Here is a 12,846-nt window from a genome sequence, read left to right as displayed (position 1 = left end):
TATGAATCACAATGGCTACGGATTTCATAATATTTTCTTATAAAGCTGTTGGAAAATTGCAGAGAACATCCCAAACAGATCACTCAGGAAAACACTGTTTTGTGAAATCAAATCCTCCTGAGACATAAAAGGATGTACCTTAGGTGCATAAGCAGGAGGAAGCCAGAGATGTGCATATTTCAGTTGCTCTCATTGATTGCTCAGACTCCTTTCTTCTCCTTCCAGTTTGAATTTTAAAGAAAGCTCTATTATAACTTTAATATCACATTATCCCAGTGTTCTGGAATCAGAAAATTAAAATTCTATTTTAATTTTATATTGTGATTGTAATTTATGCTCCTTTTCCTTTGTTTTGACCTATTTACATAATGTTCTTTAACAGCAAGAAATTCTTCAAAAGCTTGCTATTTAAACATTTTTTACAAGTTTAATTGATACTCCTCCAAAATTTTTTATAGCAATACTGGAATAGTTCACTGAACTCTTTTTCTACAAGACTACAAAAGGGAATTATGAAGTTGGATGTTTGATCATTACATATATCTTAGTGAAAACTTGTAAAATTTGATCACTTAAATTATGTTATGCCAGTAATCCCTTTGTGACTTCAAATAGAAGCTTTTATCAAAGACAGTGGAGCTTTTGTTGTAACGAAAACACATACAAGGTATGGGCTAAATAGTTCAGATTTGTTTTGCTTGGTTTTTTTTCCCCTTTGGTTTAGAAATATGAGGTTGTTAAAAGTTCTTAACATCAACAAATCAAAAGTGCAAAAGCTAATATTTCCTAATCACTGGTCAGTTGCACTAACACTTTCATCCTATTTTTCTTTATTGTTAGAGCTTCCATATCAGCATCCATATCTCAACAACATACAGTGTAAAATGTGTAGGCCATGCAGTGGATGTTACTTTTGAGGGAAATGCAAATACCAGGCTTGTTTTCATTTTGTAACTATGCCAAGCCAGCATTCTGAGCCACCATTCTGCAATTATAGCAATCAGCTGTTTAAAACCATATACAAGGTCCTAAATATTAGGGGAGAAGGACACAGGCAAAGAATTCTGCCAAGCTCACTCTGTTCTAGGGAGATAGGGCTCTTTTCTTTGCAAAGACTAAATATGCATCCCAAGCATGTCTTATGTTTGGGGGAAAAGAGAGGAAAAGAAATAACAAAGTATTTTTGAGCTATGTGTATTGATGGTAATTTTGCTCTATGTATTTGTAGGGAAGGCTCTGACTCATAATTGCATTTCCTCAGTCCTGGTAGCCTGCTAATAACATTAATAAATTACTGGTATCAGACACTCACGCTTTACTCAGCCATAGCTTTAGAAGGTGGCTAGAACAAATGCTGCAGCTGAACAATGCAATAAATGTGTAGATTTGTCTTTTAGTAATATTTTGGTATTACACTCTGATGAAAACTCTGGTGCCAAGCATTGTCTCAGGCCTCAGCCTATCCATTCATGTGTTACCTGCAGAGGTTAAGAAATCAGATTCTACCTTGCTGTCTGACCAGCACAAGGAGGCTTTGTGAGCACCTGCCTGTTTCTGCTGCAGTCAGAATAAAGGAAATTATTTAACAGGGTGACAGTTCTTTCATGTCCTATGGTGAAGGTTTTCTTTCTTTACAGAAGAATAGATAATCTAGGAATAATGAAACAGAGAGCACTTGTGTACATACACTGAAGCAAGTACGCTGTGTGTTCCTGAGGCAGTAATACCTAGATGTATTAAGGATCTCTTAGGATATCTTCTTCAAGAGACTCTTATTATGCTGCTTGTCACAAAAAATATTTTTGTCATACCAAGTTTTGTAAAACAGGAAGAAAAGACAGTTCCAAGATTTCTTCTGTTAACAATGAAAGGATCCATCAATGTGAAAAGATACTAATCCAGTAAAGAATAAAGGCTTTAGTTTCTGCCTTTTAGAAATTACTGTGTTTTCACTATGGCACTTAAAACAAAAAGTCCAAATCAGTCTTTCTCTGTTGATTGTATTAAATGAATGGCTGCTAGGTCTAATATGCTTTGATAAACATTTTAGAAAAATTAATTAATAAATGTTACTTAATGCTAATTAATTAATAATGCCAGTGGGCTCTAGGGAGGCAGTTAACTAAAGCTGCACTGTGAAAATGCCATTCTACAATCTCTTAGGTCAGTAACATGCCGAGAAATTAATCTCAAAGGGGAGAACAATTTCTTGGCACTGCTGGTGCTTTCCTTTTGGCAGACAAACGGTCACTGTGCTGTTATCTAACCTGGTGCCATCCTCCCCTGAGTGCAGCACAGCACTTCAGGGCCCCTCATGAAGTCCCCGAGTCAATTGTCTTTGGTGTGTGATTTGTCAGCACACCTTTGTCCCTCTGCCCTGGCTCACACATGGGACCCAGCAGGTGTGAAATGCACTTTGGAAAGCAGCCTCCTCCTTTGAACGGGAAGGGGCTGGCATGGTTCAGGCAGGTGAGAAGAGAGAGAAGGCTCAATTCTTAGCAGCATTACTCTTCTGCCCATGGAAGTGCCCAGCTCCCATCTCCACCCTTGCAATTCAGTCTCTCAGATCCTTGAGTCTCCCACTGTTAACTTGGTGCAGTTTTCTCTTAGCAGACTGGTATGTTTTGAAGCTCTCACCCAAGTCAAATTCCCTTAAAAACTGGACAGTGCTGCTGCTCTGGGGGCTCCCTGTGCCTGTGCCAGACACTGAGCACACTGTGCACATGCTGAGCTGTTGAGGAGAGGCTGCACACAGGACTGCCAGTCCTGGTTAACCAGGGCTGGGGTTTACCCCATACTCTTTAAATCACAGTGGTGACCCTTTTTTATACCTCTTGCTCCACGCAGTGCCAGGGAATGTGGTAAAACCACCACTTGCTCAGAATTTCTCATACCTCAGTTAAGCATAGGTTCTATCAGACTCTGGCTCAAATGCATAATTCTCGAAACCTCATAATTCTCAAAAACAACTGAGCACTTTTTAAAACTTTAATGTAAACTCTAAGGCAGCCTGGATTAAGAACTTCAGACAAGATCTAAAATAGCTGTGGTTTTCACCCAGTGTAACAGCATGAGTCCTTTCACTTTCTATTACTGTTAGCATTATATGCAGGTTGTCAGGTTTGGTTTTATCTGGGCTTTCAGTCCTTTCTTTAGGACCTCTTGTTTTATTTAGAAGGAAAGTGTCTGTGTAACTACTGAAATAATAATATGAACTGTGATTTTCATTGTAGGGTTTCAAATTTTGCTTGTTGCTTCAGAATGAATAATTAAATTTTAAACTGAGGAAACTCTCTAAAAATTAAATTAGGTGAGGGATCATGCAAACCACAATCCATATCTACGTCAGATATTTGACCAATACTTCTTTTATAGGTTTTCTTTTTTCATATTTTTCTGGTTTATTGCATGCAAAATGTCTGAAATGTGGTCTTTCTCAACTGCTGTGAAATCAAGCTAATTCTAAGCAGTATTTCAAACAGATGCTGAGGGTAGTGTAAGTCCATAATCAGACCTCACAATTCAGAAGGAGATGCTGGTAAAAAAACCTACCTCATAATAGCTTGTATGATTTTTTGCATGTCTTTGCTATCAGCCTGAGTTTTGCCTTGCATTGATTTAGTTTAGTATTAAGAGCTCTTTCCAAACCATCACCACTCTGTCATTGTTACTTGCCTCTAAGAAATGGACTTCCATTTTCAGAGGAAATCCTCAGTAGCTGTGGCAGTGTCTGTGGATCTACAGCTGACTGTTGGACTATTTTAACCCATAGCACAAGACTCCTGGAACCAGGTGTACCTCACTAAGTTATGATTTCATGTTAAGCTGAGAGCACCTGTCCATATTTCCTGATCTTCCTCCCAATTAGGGGCACCAGCAGTTATAGCAACACTTGCCCAGCAATGTTATTCCTTGCTGGAATCTCTGTCATATTACTGTTGGAGGCTGGTAGGCAACTTGATTTCACAGAAACATTTCAAATAAAGCTTTGTACATGATAATAAAATTTGAAAGATTACTTGATGCTGAATTAAGACCAGCACCTCACACTTGACTCCCAAACTAAATAGCATTTTTTTCACATTTGAATTTTCACTAATGGAGTGAAGGGAGTAAAAACATTTGCCAGGAATAGTTTTGATGGCACCTGTCTAGACACTTGTCTGCTTGTAAAATTGCTGTAGAAGCTACCCCTCAGTCACTTGTTTGTGCAGGTTCTAGGCATAAAATGAGTGGAGAACTATTGCAATTTCCTTAAGAGGTTCAGTGCTCTATTTTTACTACATTTTCCTTTATAAATGTATGAATAGGACTGTATCTCTATTGAAGCTAGTAAACAGTGATGTGAAGGCTGTAGGTAGATTAACCCTTGGTATTAGCAATGTGGCTGCACCTGGAGGAGTTGAAATTGGCCCTGTGTAGGTGTTCACAGAGCAGGCTGTGAGCACGCCTGTCCTGAGTGCCAGCACCCCCGTGCCTGGTGACCAGCTGCGTGGCTGGGCTTCAGCTTTTCTCCTGGCCTGACAGGCTTTATCCTACCTGGCCTGACTCACAAATTCCCTGGGATGGTTATTTTGCACTTTCAGATAACATCAGCCTTTGATATTAGGCTAAAGAGGAGATCAGCTTTCGGATGTTAAAATATTCTGGGAATGATTACTTGGTTCCAGAAGTCCGGTCACAAGCTCCAGTTAAAAGGAAGAGCCACTTTAATCATCCTCCTGGGTGCTGCTGAATGGGCAAATCATTCTTCCTTAATTAGGAAGTGATAATATCGCTCTTCAGTAATGGAGCTGAACATTGCTGCCATCTAGAATGAAATTTGCTAAGGGAAAAAAGAATTCTCCCAGCTTTGTAGTTCTGATCCTGTTACTGTGGTGACTGGTGAATAACTTGTTTAACCATTTTCTTGCTCCTGCATAATCTGAAATATTTAATTATTGCCTTAGTGTCAATCAGTGTCACAGCTTTTGCTCTTCAACAGTTTGAACTGAACAGAACTTTATTGACCTTAAGTGTAACTAACAAAAAGGTTGGTAATTACTATAATTGCAACTCCCCATAAAGACAAATGGAATTGTGAATATCCAAGGGTAGAATTTTGCTTTAAGCTGTTATCCTCTTACTTAACTGAATAAAGTTCCAGTTCTATGACTTTGATTCATGCTCATTAAACCAGGATAGTCTCAAGGTCTCAAGTTAGAAAATACTATTAAATGTTCAGTATACGTCATAAAAACATTAATTGGATTTACAGATTCTCCCAAATGTGTTATAATGAAAACTAGCATTTCTGAATGGTTTTTTTTTCTTAAATTCTCTCAAATGAGAAAACTTTTGAAAATTTGTTTCTAAGATTTGTAATAAAAAGAAGCTTTTCCTTAATGTTTGGAATTCCATCCTAAATTGTGTAGAACATTCAAAAAGGCCATTAAAGGAAGAGGAGAAGATGTATTTGACCAATAATTACAGAATTAGGTCCATGCAGGAGGAAAAGCAAGAGAATAACACAGTATTGTAGTGGGAAAGTTAAAGGATAACTATGCAAATTTGTTTAACATAGGTATGGAAAAATTACAGATGATCTGAACTTATAAATCAGATCTAAAACTTATGAATCTGATGTTCATTCCTTTTCTTTTTTTGGATTTCTTTCCTTTTAAAGGATTAGGGCTTTCTTTTGTCAGTTGCAACTTGGTTAAATTTTTGTTTGTCCCTTTAATATCTTGATAATTCATTAGGAAAAAAGCACATAATTCATCAAAAAGCATCATTACATGCGCAAGCTGCAGTCAGTGCTTTAAACAGCAGGATGCAGAAAATCCTGATCTGAGACAGAACCAGCAAACAACCTCAGACCAGTTAATAAATTTGTGGGGAGCAGTTGTAGTTCTTACGGAAAACCATTTTGGTTAAAATAAGAAATGTGCCCAACAGAAAGAAGCAGGTTCTTTCTTCTAAGTGTTTGGGAAGGTGTGAGATATTTCCCTCCAGCCCCTCTAACCACTTCAGACAGCTGGTTTTTAAGTAAGAGGATGATTGTTGAACTTGTCCACAGAGATACTATTATACATAAGTTAACAATTGAATAACCTATTCAGTGCTTCTTTTATTTTGCTTTTCTGTAGACAAAACATGGATGCACACTCCTGAAGCCTTATCAAAGCATTATATTCCCTATAATGCAAAGGTAAGAAAATATGAAGTTATTTTCTCCTCATACCTTTAGAATGCAGCACATTCTATCTTGTTTTTAACTTGAAGATTGCAGAGACAGATTTGCCAGATGAAATAATGAAGACAAGCTTAGTAAATGACTGTTTTGCAAGTGTTCTGTTTTTAATGGCCAGTTGATTCTTGTTCTGAGCTATGGTTTACTAGAAAGCAAATTAGTGTTCCTTCTCTGCTTTATGATGTTTTTGTAAATGGATGGAGGTTTTGAGTGCAAAGGAATTTAACATCTGCATGCTGCATGCTTATAATAGTATTAAAATTAATGGTACAAACTTATTTTGAACAATATCAAAGGCAACGAGTAACAACCCTTTCTGTTGGGTATATTGAAATGTCAGATACTCAGGAAATGTAGTAGAACAATAATGGCATTTCTGCCAGAAGCCTTTCTTTAATTTTCTTTTCCCAATTACAGTGAGATAAGTTTATATAAGTAATGTTTCAATTTGTCTAATGGTATCCCTTGACAGGAAATACATCTTACCTAAATGCTTTAGAACTTAAAGGTTCCTAAATACTTACCTAAATACCAGCTTAGAAGATAGTTTTTTAAAAGGAGGAGAGAATATGCAGCCATCAACATAACTCAGAGTAAACTGAGGAATCTGCAATTATTTGCTCAAGCTGAGAATATAACTCAATAAAATTCTATTGTGGGCTGTTCTGGATTACATTTTCTTATGATTGGTATTTCTTAATATAAAAACCTTTCTTAAAATAGTCAATAAAAATCAATGTGAAAATTCCTAGTGTCAAAATTTTTACATATATATATAATATATATATATAAATATATATATATGTGTGTGTGTGTGTATATATATATATATATATATATATATATATATATATATATATATCCATAAATATTTGTTTCATGGGCCAGACTCAGGTTTATACATTAGTGTTCTCTGCTTTTGTATTTGCAATTTTCTTTGGCTTAGCATTGCCACAGAGTGAACAAGAGTTTGTAATAGGAACTTAAGTCTCTGTCTCATAGTAGCCAGGTTTTGGCTAATATGAGAAAGAGACTCAACTTCCCATTGAAGTAGCCAGGTTTTGGATGTGTTTTTATTCTGTATGTTCTCCAAGTGAATTCTTGTCCAAAGGATGTGTTACTGTTTAACTGAATAGCCTTGCCAGACACCTTGGCTTTATATTACACTTCTTCAGAGGGAGGATTACTTGCTGTGGTGACTGTGCCATCTGGTTTAGGAGCAAGCTGAAGCCATGAGTTTTTTCAAAGCACTGAACAATGTCTGTTCATTTCTGGTCTTTGAGAGAAAAACGAAACCTCCTTCATCTTTCATGTTTCATTGTCTTGCCTAAGAGCAGATCTGGTGAGTAGGCGTCAGTGCAGCTGTGCAGAAAAACAATTAGAATAAAGAGGATGGTGCAAGATGGTAGTAACTGCAGAAATAACAGCATCAGCAACTTTTGGAGCAGAAGAAAAGAATGGAGATTTCCAATCTAAAGGAAGACTTTTGGTCCAAATTGTCTTTCCACTTATTTAGGCTGGTATGTGCCTAAGTGTTCTCTCCAGTTCTGCTCCTGTTTGTTGTTTATTCCAGGATCTCCTCCACCTTTGTGGTGGCTTCTAAGGTCTGTCAGAACACTTGTAGGAAACTGAGATTTTAAAGCCATATATATTGGGTTTTGGTGGGTTTTTTTAAAAGAAATTAAACCCATTTTTCATTTGGATCACAGCAGAAAATTCTTATTTAGAACTATCAGTCATTTGATTCAAAGCAAGCAAAAAATTGCTCTGCTCTTTAACTGGAGTGTAAAGGGTATGGGATTCCCTACCCTGTTTATTTATGGACACCTTGAATAAATTCATACAGCTTTTATGAACTCAGCTGGCATATGCAGGCATAACCATAATAAATCTAGATGATATTTCCACCTCAGTTTTCAAGTATCATTCTCATTAAATTTCACAGTATTTTTCACTTTAAGAGCAAATTATGTATCCACCAGTACCTTATTTGGGGTTTGCAGCATTTTGGGTTTTAAGTGAAATGTCTCATTGATTTGATAACTTGTAACTGTGTTGTGAAATAATGATTTAAAGCTTCAGAAAACCTTCATAACACAAGAATTGAACAAGACTTATTGATTTTTTTGCCCAAATTGTTCCAATTCTCTGACCTTCAGTTCATGTGTCTTCCATGTTTGTTGGGATAAAAAGACAACCCTTAATCTGATCTATTTTAAAAAGTAATCATGTGAGTGAAGAATGACATGTTCAGAAAATCAGATCAGTTTGATGGAGAGTAACACCAGAGATCTCATTTGTCCATGAGCAAGTGAGCTGTATTCTACTCCCCAGTTTTTTGGATGCAGATTATTGTGGATGGAAAAGTGGTTTCTGTTCTTTATAAGACACAAAAATAGTTTCTCTGACACTAATCTGAAATGATCAGAACATGGGCAGAGCTTACTGGGAAAGATGAGGTTTTGTTGATTCCTAAGACAGTTCTTGATAAAATGCAGTTCATGAGTTGACTGTTATTAAAAAAAAAATCCTAGCAAATTTCACTGGAAATTAAAAGAAACCTGCAATATTAACAAGTGGCCTTTTTTCTCTACCATTTGTAGAGGACCTTTTTTGCAGAGAATTAGTAATGTCATGTTATCTCTTAGAACACGCACCCACAGGATGATTTATGGCCATAATCCTCTTTGGAAGAAAACATGAGCTGAGTTGTTTCTTCCGCAAGTAAAACGCAGGAAACCTGAGTCTCCTAAGGAAGCCCTGAAATATAAAAGTGTCTTGAATTTCTCTCTCTTTTCCGACACACCCACTCCTACTTTGCTGTTTTGAAATCAGTTGATTTTGGCATTATTTTGCATGGTGTAAGCCAATCAGGCTTTGGGATTTTTTATTTGTGGGGAGTAGGGGGGATTGGACAGGGGTGTTTATTTTCCTTCTTCAGTTTTGTTTTGTTTGCTTTTGTTCCATTACTGTAATTTTTTTGTGTTTGTTTAGTATTTTTTCTTGGGTCCTTTTTTTTTTCTCATATCTTACTAATATCTTGGTCTATCAAAAGGCACTGATAATAAGATTCTGCACACTTCAGCATGCTCTGGATATGTGACCTTTGTTTAATGAAGCCAGAATTTTGACATCAGTTTGTGCTCCTATATTTTTTTAACTGTGTCACTACAAATGAAAGCATATTGGTCATACTTCCCCCCCCCCAGAAAGATAATTTAAAATTTTTATAATACAATACCAAATATTGGTGTGGTGGCATGACAGTTTTAATATCACCCAGATATAAAATTCTAAGGCAACCCCAAAATTCTCTCGTGTTAATTTTTTTCTGTACTGGTCCTTAATTAAGAAGGGATATTTGTGGCTTTTTCTGTATTGTAAAGAAAAAGCTCTCTTTTGCCCTCAAGGCAATTCTTTTGATTTGAGGCCAGCTTCCTTTCTGTAAAACAAAAGTGATCAGTGTGAGTTTATAATGGAATAAGACTGCAACCTTTAAAAAAGGGCTGTTGGTTGTCATCCCCTGAGTGGTGCCTTTCTGCCACTCAAAAGCTGCCCCAACCAACCATGTTTACTATGTCCTTCTGCAGTAATTGTGTCTGCAATCCCCTCTGGAGTCACTTGCTTATTTTTAGGCTTAGATCACACTTCCACATGCACAGCTTTCCATTTCTGCAGAGAGAGGCTGTGCTTTGCCAGCCTGGTGTTTATGTTGGCTGCTGGCAAGGCAGGGGTCAGTGGCTCTGACCTTGCGCGAGGCAGAAGTGCTGCTCCCTTCCATGGCAAGTGAGGGCACATTAAACCCTTGGGGGAGGGTGTTTCACCCAGGGATGTCACAGCTCCCCAGTGCTCACTGGCCTAATGCTTGCTTCACACTCTCAGAGTTTTTATATTGTCAGCTGCAGGTTTGATTCTTGATGTAGTAGTTTCAATTTGAAAGCTTAGAGTTAAATGAAACATTCAAAAAAGGAATTGAGTGTTGGTCACAATTTATGATCTAGAAGGTCTTTTCCAACCCAAATGATTCTGTGATTCTGTGAGTCTGTAATAAAAGACCTCCCTTGGCAGTACCTAAAACTCTTAGTCTTCACTGTAGGACAATAAACAGTTTATTTAGATTCTCAACTATATGCTATTTCTTATTCCATGTATTTTTTATCATCATTGAATGGCCAGTAATACTCTTGTGGAGCAGGCAATTTGGTCAGATGATGTCACTATGGTTGCAGGGCTCTAGATGCATTTCTGTCTTTTGAATATTTGCATTTTGCTATAATTTTAGTGTACAGTATTATCAAAGCCACATTTTTATGGCATAAACTGCACTTCTACTTGTACAAATTTTTTTTTGCTATTGCTATAGAAATTCTCTTTTTCTATCCAGTCAGCATTTCAGCAGAATGATCATGACTGTGTCATTAAAAGTAATGAAAAAATGTCAAATGGTAAATTGTATGTAGCTTTCCCAAGTCAGCAGAGTTACAAGGCACACTATTTAAGATATGTGGTGAAGTTAGATACAGCAAGATATTTCAAACAGAGCACAAAAATGTTGAAAATTAGGAACTACTGTAGTGGAAGAGAAATTATGAGAAATAATGAGTTTTACTACTTTAAATTTATTATAATTAGAATTAATGACTTAATACCAATTAACTTTCATTAGAGTTCCAAAATGTTGTACATGTGATCATAATTAATTTACTGTTTAAGCACAAGAAAAATTAGTTTTGTGAAAATACCCAAATGAGATAGGAAAGCAAAAAATTTTAATTTTACAAGGCAATGCAAATTTGAACTTCTTAGTTATTTCTGATACATTACGGTCATTAAATGGGGGCTCATTATACCAAAGATGAATAAACATGCAAATGAAATATAAAATATTTAAAGTCTGCAACAGGTACTCTCAACAGACTTGGTTTGATTGCTTGTACTCTCCAGAAGTTGGTCTCCTTCAAGAAAAGAATCAAATTTATGAGCAATTCCAGTGTTTCTTCTTTAAAATCCATTTGTGTATAGTAATACAAGGCACTTTAGTATAATGGATGATGTTTCATTTCTTTCCTTTTTCTGGAAAAGGAAAAAATAGGACCTATGTGTTTCAGTGAAATATTTGTGGTAGGTTCCAGTTAGGAACCAAAAAAAAAAAAAAAAAAAATTCCAAAAACCCACTGGTCATATTTGTCAATACTTTATAAACTCCTACTGGAGGACATACCAGTAGGTTTTGATCTGTTCTCCAAACAGATCAAAACCTACTGGTCATCTTCTTTAATGTTCTGCTTGTCATCCTTTGGGTTTTTCATAAGCTCCATTTTCCTTGAAATTTCTGAGTCCTGTGTGAATAACTTCAGTTACAACTACAAAATATTTGCAGCACAAGAAAGTTATGGGGGCTGGAGTTTCTTGGCAGGAATCACAAATCCTTCACACCAATTAATGGCATTCAGCATAGGGTCTGAAAAGTCATTGGAGTCCCCCTCTCAGTAATGCAGTAGGATGTTAAAAATGTCATAAAACAGGATGGAGACAGAGCCCCTTGTCTACATTGAAGCTGATATGTGGTCCACCACAGCCCTAAAGTATTTCCTACCCTGAGCAAGTTTTAGGTTTCCTTTGGATCCAGGAAGTTTGCTTCTCTCACATAAATTGCCATCACATCCATTTATTTAGCAGCCTGGATGCTTAATTACACTTTTTCATCATCTCTGATTTAAACAGTCTAATTTGCACCTCTCCCATCAGAGAAAAAAATATTTTTAAACAGTTTAAGAGCTTGAGAGAAATTTTTCTGGTAGAAAGTTCTAAAATCAGTTATTTCACACATTGATATAATTTCTAACAACTATAATCTGGATTGAAAATACAAACCTGCAAAAGATTGAGGTCATTGTTGGACATTGAAACACCCTTAGTTTTAGGAAGGGGGAATGCCCTGTATATCCTTGAATGTTGGAGTTGTCCCTTGGCTGTCCTGCATTTGGATTAGGATTTGCTTTGGGAATTAAGTGGAAGAATCTAGTGTAATGTAGTTTGGAAGGACCTCTGGAGATGATCCAGCTGATTCCCATCTTGAGAAATTATTTCAAAGCCAGGTGGTACAAAACAGAGCCTTATGCAATTGAGCTTTAAATGCCATTAAGGGCAGAGATTCAGAGTCTCTTGGCAGCCAGTTCCAGGACATATCCCTACCATTCTGACTTCTTTTGCCTGAGATCTGGTTGTGATTTTGTTCAGCTTGTGACTCTCAGCCATGCGTGCACATCGACAGGTGTACACCAGGCTCATCCCCCTCGGGCTGAAAAAGTGCAGCTCCATTTTTGTGACCATCACCTTCTCTGTCACATTCCTCACTGCTGTCAACCCCAGCTTAGGCTTGGCTTTTCTAAATTCATCCCTGCATGCCTGGAAAAGATATCTGTATTCCTCCTATGTTGCCTGTGCCACATCCCGTTCCATGCCCTCCCCTCTGTATCTCTGCCAGCTCTAGCTGGATGCTCAGGCAGCTGTTCAGGGAGGCAGGAATGCTTCTGGGAATTATGCAGATTGTGTGGCACATAGTTTATACATGCATGGTAAACTTCTTTCTGGCTCAGAGCTTTTTTAATCCT

At 37.0% G+C, this 12,846-nt stretch overlaps 1 protein-coding gene across 3 annotated transcripts in view; it reads left to right on the top strand.

Annotated features, from left to right (window-relative positions):
* GULP1 (GULP PTB domain containing engulfment adaptor 1) overlaps positions 1-12,846 on the top strand; it is a 145,670-nt gene that overhangs the window by 76,480 nt on the left and 56,344 nt on the right. For all 3 annotated transcript variants that reach the window (XM_050976787.1, XM_030241596.2, XM_030241592.2), the window contains one exon: positions 6,129-6,190. In XM_050976787.1, the coding sequence (XP_050832744.1) occupies positions 6,129-6,190 (62 nt within the window). The remainder of the gene's footprint in view (positions 1-6,128; positions 6,191-12,846) is intronic.

The sequence above is a fragment of the Serinus canaria genome, chromosome 7, assembly GCF_022539315.1.
Source record: "Serinus canaria isolate serCan28SL12 chromosome 7, serCan2020, whole genome shotgun sequence".
Classification (NCBI taxonomy): Eukaryota; Metazoa; Chordata; class Aves; order Passeriformes; family Fringillidae; genus Serinus; species Serinus canaria.
The sequence above is the reverse complement of the archived record's forward strand: the minus strand, read 5'-3'. Positions and strand labels throughout refer to the sequence as shown.